At 45.3% G+C, this 20,625-nt stretch overlaps 1 protein-coding gene across 26 annotated transcripts in view; it reads right to left on the bottom strand.

Moving 5' to 3' along the window:
* Positions 1–20,625, bottom strand: part of TBC1D1 (TBC1 domain family member 1) — a 253,237-nt gene that overhangs the window by 19,646 nt on the left and 212,966 nt on the right. For 15 of the 26 annotated variants that reach the window (XR_012434775.1, XR_012434776.1, XM_074039523.1 and 12 more), the window contains 3 exons: positions 18,824–18,982; positions 6,311–6,555; positions 4,059–4,218 (listed from right to left, as the gene is read on the bottom strand). Coding sequence is in view for 24 of the 26 variants with exons in the window: in XM_074039523.1 (XP_073895624.1) it covers positions 4,059–4,218; positions 6,311–6,555; positions 18,824–18,982 (564 nt within the window). In the remaining 2 variants the exon portion in view is untranslated. Of the gene's footprint in view, positions 1–518; positions 576–4,058; positions 4,219–6,310; positions 6,556–18,823; positions 18,983–20,625 lie in introns of all 26 variants that reach the window. The other 11 variants (XM_045392240.3, XM_005554654.5, XM_005554658.5 and 8 more) reach the window with 1 other exon arrangement.

Raw genomic sequence — 20,625 nt, 5'->3', positions numbered from 1 at the left:
AGGCCTGAGAAAGCTCAGCCCCAGAAGCTTCTGTGAGACAGGGGAGGTCTTAAATCGGGAGATCATTTGGGTGCACAAAGCAGGAATGTGCTTGAAGAGTTGAAGGAAGGACCGCAGGAAGCTTTACTTGGGAGGAAGGGCCTCCTAAATTTGTCTGATGACACTTGGGGGCAACATCTACATCCTTTAAAGAATTTGTACTGTTTTTTGGCTTTGGAAATTTTTAAAATTACATCTAATTTTAAAACAATAGTAAAGAAAAATGTTACCTATAAACCCACTGCCCCAAACCAATTATTTTTATTTTGCCTGTCGTCTAGTATCCTTATACATTTACATTCTAGAATTAAAAAACAAAACAAACAAACAAACAAACAAAAAACAATAACTCTCCTTATTGAAGAGTGAGCAAATGTCCTGCATCTGAAAACCTCCCTAGGAGAAAGTGAACCGCTGGAGCCCCCCGCCCCCCAGCACAGTGCGGCACTAGCCTAGCTCACAACACTGTAGCCCACAACCTTTCAGTGGGACTCTTCTCGTGCCTCTTCCTTCTCTCCTCTCCTTTTTCAAGCCACCTAGAAACAGGCAAGAGGTTTTATCAGGCAGGAAATAAAGAGGAATCTTAAATTCAGCTGACTCTGCTACTTTGCACTGTATTCACTGAGAACAACACGAAGGAACTACTTTTCTTTGAGGACATTTCAGCAACTCTCTTATTGCGTTACTGTGTATTGGAACTCTATTTGAAACTAAACTTCATGATCTCAAAGTGCAATCTTCCTGTGTGAGCTTACACTGCATCTCTTTTCCAGCCACCTTTGTCTTTGTCAAGGCTGAGCCTTCTCAACTTTCTCCTGGAAGGCTGCAGCCCTCCAGCTGTGGCTCCCGTACATTCTATGAGTAATGGGTAAAGGGGACGCTGAAGGCAGATGACAGTGCTGTGCAGAACAACAGCATAAACAGACTGAACACACACTCATCATCACGCGGCATCATGTTACCTGAATAGCCGGAGATTTTCCTGGCCACAGAAACAATCTTGTTTTCAGTCTATTTTCATCCTAAAGCCTCTCTGAAGCCTTCACTATATTGCAGGTGGCTTCTGTGGTTTTTGCCAAACGCTTAATTTTTATATTCCACCTCCTCCCTCATCTATGTGGCAGCACGTCCTATAGAATCAGGGGCTGAAAATTAGCCAGGCGAGGTGGCGGGCGCCTGTAGTCCCAGTTACTCAGGAGGCTGAGGCAGGAGAAGGGCCTGAACCCGGGAGGCGGAGCTTGAAGTGAGCTGAGATCGTGCCACTGCACTCCAGCCTGGGGAACAGAGTGAGACTCCGTCTCCCAAAAAAAAAAAAAAAAAATCAGGGGCTGAACACTGCAGCCTCCTGCTCCTTCAGGAGCAAGCCAGGTCCTGTTTTTTAGATTCTCTTTTTTCCCCCAAACGTAGACGTGATGAGAAAGTGAATAGAGCAAGTGTCTCTCCCAGGGCCCTGCTGCACTCAAACTAGGAAAAGACAGAAAGGGGCTACTGACATTATGTGACACCAGGCAGAAGAACTGCCATTCAGCAAGGTGTGAGTACCGTGTGACGGTTAAGGCACACACATCACTGGCAGCTGCCCCTCCGAGGAGCAGATACATACTGAATGCCAGATAACCTATTAACTAATATACGAGCTATGCTGGTGCAAACTGAAATATTTTACTTATATATATATTAGTGAACAGTCAACAAAGGTCTATGTGTTTTTAGAGTTTATCCAGACTTAAAGGCTTATAATGAAATGGGCCCTAGGCCAAAAAAGACTATAGTGTCTGAATGGCAGGCTTTGAAATATAAAACTAAGCTATCTCCATCACTGTTCTCTAAGTCATCAGTGCTAAAAATTGAAATGGTTTGTAAAAACCTATCTTTTCTGTTTTTAAGTACTGAAAGATGGGATGGACTGTTGGGGGTGGGGGGAAAGCAGTTCTTGCAAAGTGACATCACAACCCAGTGCAGCCTGGAGATCCCACTTCCTGCCTCTAATCCCAGGAGCCCTTGGCCAGGTGGACAACGACCCACTTAGCACAGCAGGAGTCTGTGGGATCTGGGAATGATGTAGACACTGGCATCTCTATGTATAATGTTTATGAAACGCCGAGTCTCACCACTGCCTACTAAGTCTACAGAAAAATATCTTACCTTTACAGGCTGCAGCTTTGATTTATGAAATCATTAGAGTGAGCTTCAGAGAGCTTCAAATTACTCTGCAACAGAAGGGCTATCATTTCCAAAGTGGAGTTTGCTTGTTTGTTAATGTCTTTTTACCCATTTATGAGCCGAAGGAAAAATTTCTCTTCCAGAGCCCCAGAACTTTCTGCAAGCAGCAGCTCCAGTGCCTGGGGCCCCAGGGCAGGGATGACTCAGGGATGACCCCTCAGCCCCTCTAGTCTGTGGTCAGCCCGGTTGCCTTGGTAGAATTTTCTTCACTAACCAAGTAATTTAATGCCTGAGCTGTTTACAAACCATTAACAAACAGCGCTCCCTCCTCCCCATTTCCATTCTCACTCCTCTTCATGACCCCATATGAAAATCATAGCTAAAATGTGGAGAAAATGTAAGGAAGGTGGATTAATAATTTTCTTTTTAATTTCCAGGGTTAGAAAAGTCAAAAACATAGAAGTTATTGGCAAGAAAGCTTAAAGCCTAGAGCTTGAGATTTTAGTGTCTGTACTAAGCACACAATTTTGAGGCTTTTAGTTATCTTTTTTTTTTAAACTATGGTATAAACCTTCATGAAATCTCACTAAAGATATGCTTAACCAGGAGATAGCTTTTTGTATCTATTTTAATTTAGTGATTTTATTTTTTCAGGGACAGAAAAGAAAGAACATGAATTCTTACAGTAAAGCAAAATGGGAAACTCTTTAAAGGTTCTTGTAGATAGAAGTGAATAATAAAAATCTAGTATTTTGGGGGAAAGGAAAAGAGAGAAGGGTAAATGCCTACTTATATTAAAAAGCAAATTTTAGGATTTCTAGAATTTGGATATTTAAGATGTTTACCCAAAGCATGCCTGAAGTAGTATCAATGTCTTTGAACACTTCCCTTAAGATGCTCTCTAATCCTAAAAACAAATTTTTTAAAGATCACATGTTTTTAAGCTGTCAAGTGATGCTTAAAAACACTTGACATATAATAACTATCTTTTTTTAGTAACCTCCTCCTTTACAATAAAAAAAAAAATCTGAATTGTCAAAAAATATCACTTTTATTCTGAAGGAGAGAAAACAAACTGTGCCCGAACTGACAGTGCTCACAACATTCCACTCGGTTCCTGATATCCACGTGGACAGCCCTATCCCTGCATATGAAGGCAGGTTGAAGGCTTTGTGTATGAACACCCACCTAACTTTGACAATGTTCTCAAAAGGTAAATCAAGAATATAAAGGCAGGTTTTACACATGAACCACCTAAGGTTAATAGCGGGGCACGGGAGTGGCAGTGGCTGTGACACGTGGGCGCAGGGGCAGGAGGCCTTCGTGAGGTGTCAAGGCTGAGGCGGGAGGGCGAGCCATCCACAAGGAGGTGTTACTCAAGGTCCTGACACTGATCTCTAAGAGAGTGACTTGGGAGAAAATGCAGAGCCAAGGACAGGGCAAGAAGAGAAAGGGGAGGAGGCGATGCCAAGGGAATCTAGAAAGAGCCCAGAGGCCCACGGTCAGCATCAATCAACACTCGCAACCCAGAGCAGCTGAGGAAGGCACATGAGAAACATACACCTGCGGCTCCTCAGCCAAGTCCTCCAAATGTCTGCTCTAGGGAGAGCCTCATGGTGAGGGGCTCAGATCCACATCCCACAAGATGAAGGCATCTAGGGAAGCCCCGTGATTATCAGAAGTTAAGGAGGACTCCAAAGTCACAAAACCCACCCCTGACTAATCTTAGACTAAACAATACCCTGTTCTGGTAAGAGCTACAGGTATAAAAATAAGAATCACCACGGACAGACAGGAAAAGTTTCCCCTCTAATAAAAGAAGGCTGGTTCTGGCAAACAGATTTACTAATGCTCACCAAAGACTCTGGCTACGAATCCCAGCGGGAACTGTGAGGCAAACATGGTGAGGAACCAGGGGGCGGCGTAGAGGCTGGGGCCGATCTCGTGCTCCTCCAGGTGATTGTAGAGGTCTCTGTGGTAATCATGAAGCAACCTTGAGAGCTGGTACATCTGGATCTGCAGGAAGACGGCCAACGGGGCCGAGAATTAGGGATCTGCCATAGCGATAAAGTTATGCCTACTGCTCACAGGGTGGGTGTGAGAGAAGACTTACTAGAACTTCCAACATTCTATTTGGCTTGTGATCCACTGAGCTTAGCTACTAATTCATCCAACAAGTGCTTCCCGAGTGCCCGCTGATGCCAGGCACTGGCTGGGTGTAGGCCCAGGACGCTAACACTGGGTCTTCTTCTGTCACTTCCTTTTTATTGTTCCCTTGTATTCCTTGGCTAAGAAGATCTAAACATCTGTCTTGTGCAAACATTTCATAAATTCTCCTACAAATACACACTCTTTGCAAAACCCAAGCCCGGAGGAATTAGAAATAAGAAGCCAGTCTCTTCACTAAGACTGAATTAGGGGCATTTTATGATTCCGTAGGAGTCCACTGTACATGTTCACTCAGCAAATTCCCTCTGGACCCCTGAAATTACTCAATAGGCAGGACAACCATAATTTATTTTGGTGTATAACATATGGAATATCCAGATCCCTGGCAAGTTAAAACAAGAAGACGAGTGTGCGTCTTAAGATTAAATAAAAACTTTTTCCAACTAAAGTGGATCCAACTTCACAGAATGACATGATTCTGGCAGAAAGCTCATGCCAGTTCCTAGCAGTGCCACCAAGAGTTACAGGCTCACAGAGGTCCAAGAGCCAGCCCAGATCTGAGCAGTCCCATGGCCTAAGCCTAAAGAAACAATAACCTACAGAGGCTCAGAACCCTGCTAAGATCCACCAAGTTGGGTATGTCCTGTCTAAACTGAGAAAAAGAAAACAAAACCGTTTTCAGAGGCTCAGATAATATAATCCCATAAGCACCAGCTGTGGCTCTCCCGTATCGAAGACAATCTAATCAACCAAAGCCACCAGCCCCAATAGAGTTGTGTGTTACATAAATTATAGAAAACTCGAAAATTCCACTGCCTGGTGACCGCTGTCTTTAAAGTTAATAAAGGGAATGTAGGAAGAACCTCACGGTACGGATAGAAAGTGTTATGTGGTCAAAATCTTTCAGTGAATGAGTTGACTTCCTTCTATGGTGTTTGCATTCATGTGGTCCATGTTCACAGATCAAGGTGAAAAGATTTTGAATCACATAATTTGGTACTCTCAAAGTAAGTCCTTGGCTCTAATGTATTCCCTCCCAGGATACTGTCTAAAGCTCCAAAGGCACAGTATCTTACTGGTAAACGAACATATCAACACGTGCTGCAACATTTAGGAATATTCCTGAAGCAGGATCCAGAGTTTTCCCTCTGACAGGCAGCAAGAGCAGCACATGGTACTTGGAATACGCTACTACATTTGGTTTTCTCTGACAGAACTATTCATTCAACAAATACTTATGGGGTGCCTACTTCAACCCAGGCACTGTTTCAGAAACTAGGGACTTGGCTCCAAGACCCATAAAAGATCCCTTCCCTCTCCTAAAGTTCACATGCTTTGGAAAATCAGAAAATAGACAGGTAGATGATTCTGGAAACAAGAGCATTTCTGGCAGTGGCTGTGTTGTGCAAAACAAATGAGCCAGGATAATGCGACGTAGTGTGCCCAGGGTGGAAGTGGGGAACACAACATCAGGGTAGTCAGAATGAGCTTCTCCCAGGATGCGATATTTGAGCTGAACCTGAGATGACAAGGGTGGGGGTGAGGCAGAGGAAGAGCAGATGCAGAGGCTGGGAGGTGGTAGTGAAATCATCTCATGGCTGATGGGGGAAAGAGGGAAGGCCCTAAAGTCAGAGAGGTCTGGGTTTCCAGTCCGGCTCTGACACTTGCTAGCTGTGTGACTGGGACCAATTTATAATCTCTTGGAGCCTCCGTTTTCCAATCTACAAAACGAAACAATGAACAGTGTCTGCCTGTTATGTTATTAGAGGGAAGTGCAGATGAAGCGCTTGGAATAACGCCTAGCACGGAGTCCTTTATCAGCAGTGACAGCTATTACAATGTTACCCGACGGTGAAAAAGTTCCTGAGGCATATCTGAAGAGGGATAAGAAACACTCTTAGCATTTTGTTGTATTAAAGACATAAGGAATGCTCTATACCTGTAAAATAATCATGTCTGGCCGATACTGTTTCCGCAGCCCCACATCAAACATCAGAAACTTGAGCATTTTAAACGCCTCTTCCTCGCTCATATGAAGAAGCAAAATGCCTGCTACAAAGCTGAGACCTTGGCAATATCCTACTTCCTGGTCTAGAAGTGAGTAGGCCTTCAAAATGTTGTAAAGCGACAGCTGTCCTGCTCCAAGCTGGGCAGAGAAGTATGGGTGTGTAGGAAAGGTTCGCCCTGTGAAAAGAATACATATTAGTTGTAATAATAAAAACAAAAAAAAGAAAGCCTATCGAAACAGAAATCCAATGTGCTTCAGATTAAGCAGCAAAATCTTTAGAAGCTGGATCGTCATATCAATCAGTCTTCACCACTTCCTCTGCAAACAAGGTCAACCAGTTGTTCCTGGAATAATGCTTTCAATTAAAAATCAGCAATTATTCATGGTTGGTTTATTTCTTTTTTTGGTGGAGGTACAGGTGAAAGTAATTAGAACTACCTTTGGTCCTGCAAATAGCTGAACTTCAAAGAAAACTGTTGGCCAGGCACGGTGGCTCATGCCTGTAATCCCAGCACTTTGGGAGGCCGAGGCGGGAGGATCACCTGAGGTCAGGAGTTCGAGACCAGCCTGCCCAACATGGCGAAACCCTGTCTCTACTAAAAATACAAACAATTAGCCAGGCATGGTGGCGGGTACCTGTAATTCCAGCTACTCGGGAGGCTGAGGCAGGAGAATCGCTTGAACCTGGGAGGCAGAGACGGCAGTGAGCTGAGATAACGCCATTGCACTACAGCCTGGGCGACTAGAGCGCAACTCCGTCTCAAAAAAAAAAAAAACAAAAAACAACAACAACAACAACAACAAAAAAAAAACTGTTAATCCTCTCGACATAACCTCTATTCTCAAGAGGAACACACACAGTTCTTCCTCCCCACCGCTGCACCCCGTGCCCACCCCAATCCCAGCATCATCTAAATGCAGCTAAAAGGCCTCGCCTTGCTACAAACACTCTCTGGGTCTGCTTTTCCCAGACTACACATATTATGCCTGCAAATGCTTCACACCACATGCATATCTCTGAACTTTCAAACCATAGGCAGTGTTTTGAAACAGCCTGAGGAGCAGCAGGTGTTTTCTTTTCTCAAAAGTTACCTTCCAAAAAGAGTTAAAAAAAAAAAAAAGGCTCTCAACATCATGATTATTTTCACAAAAAACTGGTATTCATATAGGTCTTAAAGGACTTCTTTTGTTCAGGAGGCTTTTGTAGCTGATACTTGTCAAGTTCCTCTTCCCCTCCTCTGGAACGTGACTGATGGGAGTGCCTGTTTCCAGGGAGCAGAGAAGTACTTGAAACGATTAAGAGAAGAAAGGTCTGGAGCCAGGCAGCTGGCAGCCAGGGCCAACCGTGGGCCCAGGCGAGAATTATGAACCTGCTTGGATCAGCCAAGGCAAAAGGTGCATCTGGGTCACATGTTAATTGTTCATTGCAACTACTTGGTCTCAGCACAGGGAGGAACATACTTTCATGGGCTTTTCCTCAGCTTCCTGAGAAAGAGTTTCATCAGTCCAGATGTGTTATGTGAACTTGATTCAAGAGGAAGGCAACAGTCCCCTAACCACTGTCCTGATTTCTCGTTCTGTATTCACTTCCTGCCGCCTCTACCTCTTCCCCCAACAAATCTCCCTGATATACCCTGCACAAGTCACCTTGCTGCTAGTAAGCAATCCATAGCTCCCCAGTGCTCAAAGAACAAATGTTCCACTCTGTTAGCCTGGAGCTCCGTGCACTCACCTCCTCACCCACCCTCCCAGCTTTATCTTCTACTCCAAGGCTTAGCCTAGGCACTAGAAGCGGGGGCTCCTGGGGTCTCTGACCCCTCTGGGTTGTGTGCAGAAGTGTGTGTGTGTGTGTGTTTGTGTGTGTAAGTAGAACAATCGGTAGCAGCACATGCAACTGAACTGGAATGTGAACCCCATGCAGGATGTAACAGTTTCTAGCAGCCACATTAGAAAGTAACAGGTGAAGTTAATTTTAATTAGATATTTTATTAAACCCAACATATAGGAAATATTATCACGTCAACATAATCAATATAAAAGTACTGAGACATTATGCATTCTTTTTTCATGGCAAGTCTTTGAAATCCAGTGTGTTCTTTACATGGACAGCACATCTCAATTTGGAGCAGCCACATCTCAAGTGCTTAATAGCCACATATGGCTTCTGCACTGGGCAACACCAGCGTATTGATTTCCTCATAGTCTCAAAAATATCCATGATCTCTTTCATTCCATTACCCTTGCCAGCTTGGTTTCCAAGAAGATGGAGCACTTCCCCACCTCTGCATTTTTGCTGATGCTCCTGTCCCATCCTGAATGGACCCCCTCCCCTCTGGTATCAAATAGGTGCTGGTAGCAAAAGATGCAGGAGTCATGTGGCATAAAGGAACACGGGGAAGATTTAGTTATTTTGAATTTGATCTGTCAGTGTTATCATTTTAGCTAATCAGATACCCTCTCATGTTAGCAAACTACCTCACACAGAAACCAGAGCCCACACTAATTGACCCTGCTTGTAAAGTGGCTATTTCTTATTTAAGCCTCACAACATCCCTAAGGGTGTGGGCCTAGCAGGCTGAGGAGTGACCTATGCTAACTGGCCACTTAAGAGTGGTCAGATGGTGGGGGCAGAGCTGGCTTCATGGGTGTGTTCTGTGCAGTCACACTGGCTCTGTGCTTAGAAGGACCTCGCACAAGGCTTCATGCTCTGTTGTCTCTGTCTTGAAATTCCTAATAATCTTTCAAGAAGGGGTTCTGCATTTTCATCTTGCAACAGGCCCTGCAAATTATGTACCAATTTAGGGAGAGGCAGCTCCCTAAGCAGCTTCCAGAAATAGCTATAGCCACCTTCCTCCCAACCTTGCTACTGAGTGGTACGTTATGAGAAAGCAAACCTCGGGCCAAATTCTGCCAAACCTATGACCTTTACCAGCAAGCTGACAGGCAACAGGAACCACATAGGGCTTCTCACAGGCTCTGCACTCAGGCCTCCAACAAGCACTTCTCAAGAAAGGTTCAACCAGAGGAGGGCACCGTGGCAGTCTAATGGCAGAGCCAGGCCACCCATAGTCAGGTCACATAGACGGAGTGTGGGGACCCAGGCCCGACAGGCACTGGCCTCAAGTTCTGCTCCAGAGTCCCTGGTGCCAGGGTTTGGACACCTTTCTCATCAACCATAGCTCTTGAACATCATCCATTTCGCTAGTAAAAAGTTACATGTAGTAGTACCCCTTATGCTAAGAACAACTCTCTGATGTGCATTTATTTCAATGGCATTTGAAGTAAGTACAAAATGGCCTCTGGCACATGAAGCTCAGAATGGACTACCTAGCTTCTCTGAACCTTAGCTTCCTCTTTTTAAAAAGGGGCAGAACACACAGTTTGCAGAGTGGAGAGTACGTGTACAATGCCTAAGGCAAATGGTTGCTATGAATGGTGTTCAATAATAGGCAATAATCTTCAGATACACCACACACATTATAAAAACCCAGTTTCCAAACAAGAGGACAAAAGGGCACACTTCTGACAGTTCTGTAGCACAAATGCAAAATAAGTTACATTTAAGGTAAAGGAACAACTTTGCAGAGCCGTTACTAAACTATAACATTGCACATAAGCCGGAAATCTCGCTTTCTGACAGCCTTCCACAGGCAAAGAAAAGTTTTGTCTAAGCAACTAATTTTCACAAAATTTGGAACTCACAGACAGGTAGAACTGAAAGCTGAATTCCAAATAATAATAATCACCCACCACCACCTAGATTCAGCAAAACACCTGTACACCCCACACTTTCAAATCTCTTGTTATTACCCAAACTGGTCAAGGCTTCCAGGGTGCAGTTTCAGAAACTGTCATTGATTTTCTTCATGCAGAAAACCTGTCCTGCACGAACCTGGCCAAGCTAAAACACATCTTCCAGTGTGTTCTATGAGACTCCCAAATGCAATTTCCTGTCCCACCATACAGCAAGACAGGCCTCTGAGTTCACTACCAGGCTGGGGAACAGCCGTGAGTCTCTGGCCTTCAGCTCCTGACTAGCGGTTAAGCAGGACAACTGCACCCATCTGACTTTGTAACACAGTCCATGTTTTACACCAAATTCTATTGGGGTAGACATTGTTTTCCTGTTTTACATTCTTTCAGGTCAATAGTTCTAAATGTTTGGTCAGTCTGAGGAGCCCTGGAGGTCTCTGAGATGCTTTTAGGGGTCCATGAGGTCCTCCCCCGACTTTTCCAACTATAGATCTGTGCAAGGTCAGCTTTTTGTTTATATGCTTCAAATAACAAGCACAACAGAATGAATGAAGCAAATAAAATTCAGCAGATTCTATTAAATCAGACATTAAAGAGATTTTTTTAATGTAAAAACAATGTCACACTTCTAACTAATTTTATTTTGGAAAACAGTCATTTTTTACAATTTTTTATATGTACAAGTTTATTATTGCTATGTAAAATAAACAAGAATCAAATAAATACTAATCTCAGTCTTAATTAATTGCAAATTTGGTAAATATTGATAGGAATTATCCATGGAAACAAAAGCTCTCTGGGCTACTCAATAATTTTCAAAGTGAATGGCATCCTTCCATCAAAGTTTGGGAACGGCTATTCTAGGCTAACACGACAACTCACCCACATTCATGAGTAAACACCAAGTAAAGAGGGAGAGGTGGGTCACGTGAGTAGAGAGTGGATGAGTGGGATCAAAAGCATTTCCTGGACAATCCACATTCGTATAATCCAGTGTTGAGCGCTGCAGCCCTCCAGCTCCCATTTAGGAATTACTAAGCTAGCACTGATGGCATTCCACAAAGACCACCCATATGATGTTCACCTGCAGCAGTGGGCCAGAGCCGTGGGCAGAGCACCCCTGAGAACAGCCCCTCGCACCCAATTCAAGGCACCTTAACTATGAGCAAAAGACTGTTTACTGTTTGTTGCATTTGTTCACAGTTTGTGAACAGTTTCTAGACTGAAGCTCTGCCTCAAGAAGACAGGACAGAAGGCCGCACACCCCATAGGAGAAGCACGCTAGCTCGGGAAGATGCCAGCTCAGGGAAAGCTAATTTCTGCCAACCTCGAGGGAAGCCAGGTAAAACTATGCAATCCTTCCTATAAACGCTTCAGGATACGAGGCCTGCCTCTTTAAACTGCATTTTACAACTTACCACAAGGCAGAGAAGTGCAGGTCCTTTACATTTTTCTGTAAAGCAGACTACCTTCATACACAAAATGAGAAGGGGATAGTTAAGTGGAGAGGGTCAAACATGAGCGTTAAAAAAACCTCTTTATTAATATTAGAAAGACATTCAATGTGTCTTGTGAATGTAAGTGGAGAAATATGCCAGAAAGGCCTATAAGATGATCCACAATTCTAACATATTTCTAAATAACCTACTACTTCCTTTTCATGAAGTGCTCCACAAACTAAGTGTTCCTGTGGAATTCTGTTCATCTAAGGGATGTTCTTCCAGGATGAATCTTTTCCTTCTTTATCACTTGGAGGGGAAGAGCCTTTACCCAGCAATTTTCAGGCAGCAATCCTATCAGCATCATCTGGGGGCTTCTTAAACCTGCACATCCCAGGCATCAGAAATTCTCAATAAGCGGCAGGTCAAGGACGGTGACCTCAAGAATGTGTTTTTCACAAACCCCTCAAGAGATCTTGCAGGTGGTCCCTGTACGGTGCTGTGAGAAACCCCACCCCATCTCAGAGTGTCCTGCCTTACTCTATTCAGAGCCCATCTGACTGCATTTTCAGCGAGACCCCTGATATCTCGGCTCTGTTTACCATGCGGCAGCTGCTACAAAAGGCCAGAGGTCTCTTGCAGCAAACACGGGGCCACCCACAAAGCTAGTCAGTCTCATGATGGCTCTGCACAGTTGACTAACAAGTTTCTTTCTTTTGCTCTTTTCTCCAGGGAGGGGTACTGGCAAACCAGCAATCTGACACTGACCCTCTAACTCCTCTGCAGAAGAGAAACCCTACAACCTAATGATCTCTAAGATTCCTTCCTGGATGAAGACCTGGGATACTAACATCATCTCACATTGTTGCATTTAGCTCTGAGCAGAATTTGAAATGAGACACTGAAGATAACAAACACCCTTTGTAACCCTCAGATTTTTAAGTCACGTGGTTATCAGGTGCCCAGTGTCAATCTTCCCACTAGAATGTGTGCTTCCCAGAGTACAGGGGATCACCCTGAATGGCAGTTAGGAGATTAAGGGAGAGTTCTTCTAGGAGCAGATTGTTTTGGGGAAGCACTTGAATGAGCTCCCACCGGCTCTGTGAGCCTAACTCCATGACCAGTGACATCGAGTTGGTAGCTGAAAATGGGGGATGGGAGAAGTAGTGGCACAATGGAAATCTGCAAACACTGAATACCAAGGGCTTCCTCTGAGGGGTGAGAGGAGCTGCTTATTAAACATTTGCCAGCACCACCGACTGACCTGAAGGAGGCGGGAAGATTCCAGACCTCTGTGAAAGGAAATCATACCGCACTTTATTCTCTCCTTTTATCACCCACATTTCGTTATCTCACTTTGGACTTAAAGTGTATATTTAGAATGACTAAATAAATATGATCCCACGATGTGTTCCTGATAAGATCAGAGACAATGGCTCACTCTTCGGAATAATGTGTGTGACTGGTGGCGCAAGAATTCATTGGGCTCCTGAACTGTGATTGTTCAACTGACCTTCATAGAGCAATGTCCCCAACTGGACAGACAGGTGCGTGACGTAACAAGACTGCTGAATGTTACATTCTAGGTCCCTTGCTGTCTTTTGCCATGAAGGTTTTTCGTTTCTCACACAGGACTTCAACTTAAAGATGGAAGAGAACGCAGTGGTCCCCGCCAGCACCCCTGCTAGTAATGAGCAGCTCCATCTGCCCCTCAAAGTGCATGATGCTGCTCTGTGTGTCCAGGCCGAGTGAGGCAGCCCACCGCCTGGGAGAGGAAAAGGGGACGCACTCCCCTCTGCCCGTTTGCACTTGGTCATCTTCAATACTCTCAACTGATTCCTCCCTTTTGGAGGTTCTCCTATTTCTCATCTTTTATGGATTCTAAAAAATCCAACTGTTCTCCTACTTCTCCTCTTTTGTGGATTCTAAAGGTTCTCCTACTCCTCATCTTTTATGGATTCTAAAAAATTGGATTATAGTTTATTTTCTTCTGGACACCAGGCAGGCTTTATACATTTAGTCGAAGCAAACAATCAACATGACAGCTCTGCTGCTGGACCTGTGACCCACACGTGTGGTCTGGACACACGCTTAGCCTCTCACGGCAGCACAGGCATGCCAAACATGTCTGGTCTCCCTGATGGGGGATCTCTAGAAGCCCACAAAAAATGGCACTTCTGGTCACCGAAAGATCATCAGACTCCTGCAGGGATTATAAACTGTGCCACCCCCTTACTGACCCATAATATGCAGATTAGTAAAACTACAGCCATTGATGTGGGGGAGATTAGGTGCATTCTTGCTTCCGCTTTCTGATCTAATGGAGCTCCTGGGTTTCTGGGCCTGTTAGTGTTCTTTCGGCTGAAGCCCTCCCATCATGGGAGAGGCTGCACGCCTCACTGGGGAATGCAGCTGATGGCTGGAAAGTGTTCTAGGCTGGGATGCTAGGGAGGGAGCAGATGATGTGAAGCCTGAAGGGGGTCCCCCAGGAATTTCCCAGTGTCACTGTCAGCCCCCAGTGTGGTCAGGATGACAGTGCGAGTCCCAGACAGAAGGTAGGATGCTGGGCAGTCCGTGTTGTCTACCCAGGATAGGGAGTCAGAGAATTAGAGCAGAAAAAAGTGGCAATTGTCTAAGGGCTGAACAAATGGATGCAGATGGGTGGGGCAGGCGCTTGACCCAAGGCTTCAAGAATAATGTGATGAGTATCATCTGCTAAGCTGAGAGCAGCTGCCTCTGGCTGGTGTGATCTACCCCAAAGGAACAGGATTCCACCAAAGCAAGGGTGGGGAGAGTTGTGTTGGGATGGAGTGGGCAGAGCCAAGAAACACAGAAGCAGCATGGTGCCCTAGAAGGGACGTGGTATGGAGACTGAGGAGACCTGGGTTCCAGAACTTTCTGGCACTGAGTCACTCGCAGTGTGGGCAGAGAACTCAAGCTCTCTAGGGCTCAGTCACGAAGTAACTCGTGGACGGAAAACTCAAGCTCTCCAGGGCTCATTCATCCCCTCTAAGGTGGAAATAACGGCACGTGCCCAATTTCACACAGGGTGTGTAAAGATGAGATCTGACAAAGGTTGAGAAAATATTTCACACACTATGGAACGCTTCCCAGCCATGAGGCCTATTATTCTTACTCTTTGGAGGAAAACACATTGTCAAAAAAACCAAACCAAACCAAAACAAAACAAAAAACCTGTTTAGACTAAAAGCCAATTTCAGAAAGTATAGCAAGAGGCAGGAAAACAAAAACCCACGAAAACTCAAAATATATCCAACCAACCATTCTGTTCTTCTGGCCAGAATACGAAAGTCACTTTTTAAGGAAAACTGAAATACAGATTTGATTTTGCTCTATACTACACACCTTCACTGGGCCTTGCGGTAGCCGTGGTATAGACTAAACAGAAAGTATAGACTAAACAACTGACTTGGCCACAGCGCAACTTTGGGTGAGAGGAGAGGGGGAGGTAACGGGTAGAGTCTGGAGAAGCTTCTGAGGGAGGCCCCGGGCGGAGTCAGCTGGGCAGGGAGGGCACCTGGGACTCCACTGCCGGGTCTGGGCCAACCCGTTTCTCCGTTCCAGTGGGGAGAGGAGACTAACCCGGGGGGTCCCTGGAAACAGCCTGCAGAGACACACAGAGGTGACCTGGGAAATGTATTGCCGCACACGGAGTTCCTCTCAGGCCCTCGGGAAGTATGTGGATGGCATCCAAACTGGAGGCCAGGCGAGGATGGGAAAGAGTGGGGAAGAGACAGGGGGTCAGCACTGTCAGGGACAGGGGCAGCAGAGGGAGAGGGGAGAGGGTGGGGGAGAGGCAGGGATGGAGAGGACTTGAATGCAGCCAGCCCTGCCAGTGGACGGGAAAGGCCAAACCCGGGGCTCCCACAGACCTCACGCCAGCTCGGGGAAGGCTGCCCGAGCCCTGCAGGGAAGACCATGGTGGTGCTCAGGCACACATAGTGCCCTGGGAGCGCACAGTCATGCTGAGGCCCTTGTGCTGATCTGGACTCTTCTTTTCCTTCTGCAGAAAAGTGATGACATCTGAGCAACAAGAAGCAGGGGCTGATTGTGCGCGTGGAAGAATGAGGGGATACTGCAGAGGAATGAAGAGAAGAAGGCGACTGAATCCAGGAGGGGAAACACCTTCCCGTTCCGCCTCCCAGCCTGTGAGCAAGTGTGGGGAGCAGGGCTGTCTGCACTCCCTCCCTTTCAGCCTCCTACCCTGAGCCTGTTTCTCACTTTGTTTCACATGGTAGGAACATGATGGCATTTCCTGTTACTCACCATGTCAGCAAATGCAGCTACTGCTAATTCACAAAACCGCTTTCATCAGGGTCAGTGGGCCAAATGGGCCCCAGCTCCACCAAGCCACTGCTTTGGCCAGCCATTGCACAGCAACACGGGGCTCCTGGGCTCAGAGGGTCCCAGGGAAACACAGTGACAGTGGGTTCAGTTCCTGCCACCTCCCCTCGGTTGACTTTGTGACCATGGTCAACATGTGACCTCAGTTTCTTCATTTCTTAGAGAGGGTGCAGGCCACCTTCCCAGGGCTGTTGGGAGGGCCCATGAGATGGCAGGGCTAGTGCAGTGTCTCATACTCTGAATCTCAAAGAGATTCTTTGCACATCTGCTGTGTGACAGCCACTGTTCTAGGAGCCGAGAGTATAATGGCCAAACAGCCCCAGCCCAGTTCGCAGAGGGCTGCATCCTACAAGGGAGAAAGGCAGTAAAAAGTCACTGCTGTATACTAAGGACAAGTCGGGGAGGTGGAGTAAGAAGAATAGGTTCCGCTAAGAGTTGAATTACCATTCGACCCTTCAATACCATTACTGAGTATATACTCAAAGCAAAATAAATCATCCTACCAAAAAGATACATGTACTCACGCGTTCATGACAGCACTATTCACAATTGCAAAGACATGGAATCAACCCCGGTGCCCATCAACAGTGAACTGGACAAAGAAAATGTGATAGACACCATGGAGTACTCTGCAGCCATAAAAAGGGACAAAACCACGTCCTTTGCAGCAAGGAACATGGATGCAGCTGGAGGCCATTATCCTAAGCAAACTAATGCAGAAACAGAAAGCAAGCATCACATGTTCTCACTTAGAAGTGAGAGCTGAACACTGGGTACACATGGACATAAAGATGAGAACAGACACCAGGGATTCCTAGATGGAGAGGAAGGGAGCGGGGCAAGGGTTGAAAAACTACCTGTTGGGTACTATGCTTGGTTCCTGGGTGACAAGTTCAATCATACTCCAATCGTAAGCATCATACAATACACCTTTGTAAGAAACCTGCACACACACTCCTGGAATCTAAAATAAAAGTCGAAAAAAAGTGCAGTTTCCAAAGTCATACTGATTAGCGGCAAATTGGCTGTATCACTTTCAGCAAGTTACATAACCTCTCTGCTTTTATTTTCTCAACTCTAAAGAGAAACAGAACAACATATACCTGATCATGTTGTAAGGATTAAAGAAAGGAGTTTAAGTCCCTTTGCACAACATTTGGCCCAAGGTGAAGTTAGGCACCAGCAGTGATGATAATAAGCAGATAACGGTGATGATGAGAAATGTGATACGCACCATGGGGAGAGTGTGGGGTGCTACAGGGGGCTTAGCAGGACACCTCATCCAGTCTTGAGGTGGGAGAGGAGACCACAGTCAGGGACAGTTTCTCAGAGATGACATTTAAGCTAAAGAATAACCTTAAGGGTTATGAAATTAACATTTAAGGCTAGCTATGTGGCTTGAGAGGAAAGGACTTCATACTGCCTGATGCAGCCACTGCAGGGCCCCAAAGCACTGAGTGCTCTGTGGAGCCTTCAGCAGCAGCAGCTGTAACCAGAACAGGTATTCTGGAAGCAGGGCCACGTGCTCGAAAAGCAGCAGGGCCAAACTCCCGCCACATCGAGCCAGCTCACCACCAGTAGAAACAGCAGCCTGGGTGACAGGTAGCAGGCAAACAGGACCGCATTGCCACCTGACCCTGTGCATGGCCACTGACAAGTCAGGAGGGCTCTCTGTGCATCATAATCACACGCCAGTTCAACAAGTTCTTCACAGTGGCAACTGCAAATCTATCCAATACAGTCAATCCCTTGGCATCCACGGGGGATAGGTTATAGGAATCCCCACAGATACCAAAATCCACGGTGCTCAAGGCCCTTCTATAAGATGGTGTCATGTTTGCATATAACCTGTGCACATTCTCCCATACACTTTTTTTTTTTTTTTTGAGATGGAGTCTTGCTCTGTCGCCCAGGCTGGAGTGCAGTGGCACGATCTTGGCTCACTGCAAGCTCCGCCTCCCGGGTTCACGCCATTCTCCTGCCTCAGCCTCCCGAATAGCTGGGACCACAGGTGCCTGCCACCACGCCTGGCTAATTTTTTTGTATTTTTAGTAGAGACAGGGTTTCACCGTGTTAGCCAGGATGCTCTCGCTCTCCTGACCTCGTGATCCGCCTGCCTCGGCCTCCCAAAGTGCTGGGATTATAGGTGTGAGTCGCCGCGCCCAGCCACATCCTCCCACATACTTTAAATCATCTCTAGATTACTTGTAACACCTAATACAACGTAAATCCTACATAGACCGTTACTATATTTTAAAATCTATATTATTGTTTAGTTTTCATTGATTTTTCTTCCCAAATACTTTCCATCTGAGGTTGGTTGAGTCCCCAAATTCAGAACCCATAGATATGGAGGGCTGATTGTACATTGTTCCCATCTTCATATTTTATAAATTATTCAAGAGACAAGGCGCCACCCAGTTTCCAAAATAAAATCATCTAAGGCACACACACAAACTGCTTTCTACAGTTTTTCTGATGAATTCTGTTTGTAAGTAGTAAAAACGAGGGAGTGGCTCTTGTAATTAAACCAAGCCTCGGTTCTGAACATCCACACGTTTTCCAGGATGTTCCTTCAGTTGACTATAAAAACTCCTATCAATATTTGAGTTACTGGACTGAACCACAATTACGACTGCAGCTTTAATGAACACCCTCCCTTCACGCCATGCAAAGTTAACAAGCTACCCAGTGAAAATACAGAGATTTTTATATGCTTGAAGACGACATTTGTGATTACCCTAGGGCTTTTTAAATTAAAAGTCTCAGTAGTAAATTTTGATTGCTAAACCTAAAGGCAGGTCAATAAATAACTTAGACACTCTCTTCAGATTTTTCATGTGAGTGAAACTTCCATTGTCATCTCCAATCGATGGCACAGACTTACCAAGGTCGATAAGAATTGCATGCTGCTGGGAAGTCAACTGCTTTAAGAGTTCTTTGTATGGCACATCCTTTGGCTGCTGTTTGCTGGGAAACTGGTGTTTAAGGTGGAATTGCTCAGCTAGAAATTTCCAGATTTCACCTCGGTGATGACGTGGCACACCTTTAAAAGGGGGAGAAGATATGGAGATAATTTATGCACAGAATACAACTTAATAATAAAAATGAATTGTGTTTCATGTTCCATTTATCCAAATTCACGTTCCCTTTTTTTTTTTTTTTGAGACAGTCTGGTTTTGTCATCCAAGCTGGAGTGCAGAGGCACACTCACATCTCACTGCAGCCTCAACCACCTGGGCTCGAATGATCCTCCCACCTCAGCTCCCGAGTAGCTGAAATCATAGGTGCCCACCACCATGCCTGGCTAATTTTTTACTTTTGTAGAGACAGGGTCTCACTATGCTGTCCAGGCTTGTCTCAAACTCCTGACTGCTCAAGGGATACTCCTGCCTCAGCCTCCAAAGTCCTGGGATTACAGGGATAAGCCATCGTGTCTGGCCACTAGTTTCATTATTAATTAACAGCACAGGAACAGAAAGGAGGCAACTAAAACTTTGTCCTATTTGCTTCTTCCCCTACTTCCACCCCCTATTCTCCCCTCACTTCCCTGCCCCCCCTCCTTTTTTCTCACTTCTCAAATGTGTTATCATGTTGTGACCCTGTCAGACTCTGCAAGGAATAAAGAATATGACCTGAGCTCCAACCTGGTGCCAATTAATGACATTCTAGGGAAATAAGGCCAAGTATGAAAAACTGTCATGTAAGATGTGATCTCAGAAACAAGAGAGAAACAAAAGGAAGTAGAGCTCAGATGAAAGATAAGCTGGCTCTTTTTTTTTTTTTTTTTTTAATTATACTTTAAGTTCTAGGGTACATGTGCACAACATGCAGGTTTGTTACATATGTATACATGTGCCATGTTGGTGTGCTGCACCCATTAACTCGTCATTTACATTAGGTATATCTCCTGTTATCCCTTCCCCCTCCCCTGACCCCACGACAGGCCCCAATGTGTGCCGTTCCCTTCCCTGTGTCCAAGTGTTCTCACTGTTCAATTCCCACCTATGAGTGAGAACATGTGGTGTTTGGTTTTCTGTCCTTGCAATTGTTTGCTCATTTCGAACTGAGCAATCAGTTTGAACCAAGCCTTAAGGACGAGGGAAAAGGAAGAGAAAAGTGCAACCAGAGAGAAGGAACTGAGAGTGCTTCAGTTTGCCTCAGGCACAAACGTGCACGTGGAAGAGAGCAGCTGAAAGAAGGCTGGAAAGGTTATTGTCAGAGACAAAACTGACGGCACGAAACCTGCGTGTTTGGTAGCCCCAGGGAACCATGCATGTTTCTGAGCTGAGGTGGAGTAAGCTAATCATAGCTGAGATTCTGGAATTCTGATGAGGCTTCTTTCTGCAAGATAAGCCGCAAGAAGGGCCCAGAGGCTGGGTAGGAAGTGACTGCATAGATATTGCCATGTGAGCATCCAACAAAGCTCTAAAAGCAGAAAATGTCCAAGAGCCTCCACCTAATGCTTTATATGTGATTAATTTGAATACTCACAGTGATTGAAAATGTCTAAAACTTTAAAAAGTTCTCTTAAAGTCAAGGATGTTATTTAGGGCAAACCTAATTTTAAAAGGTGACAGTTTTGAACCAAAATTCTTTAGCTCATTACTCAGCTATTACAAGGCCAAAAAGGTAGAAATGGGGAGAGCAAGAAGACTGAAGAACAAAATGCCAAGTCTTTCTCGTCTC

The sequence above is a fragment of the Macaca fascicularis genome, chromosome 5 (genome assembly GCF_037993035.2).
Source record: "Macaca fascicularis isolate 582-1 chromosome 5, T2T-MFA8v1.1".
NCBI lineage: Eukaryota > Metazoa > Chordata > Mammalia > Primates > Cercopithecidae > Macaca > Macaca fascicularis.
The sequence above is the reverse complement of the archived record's forward strand: the minus strand, read 5'-3'. Positions and strand labels throughout refer to the sequence as shown.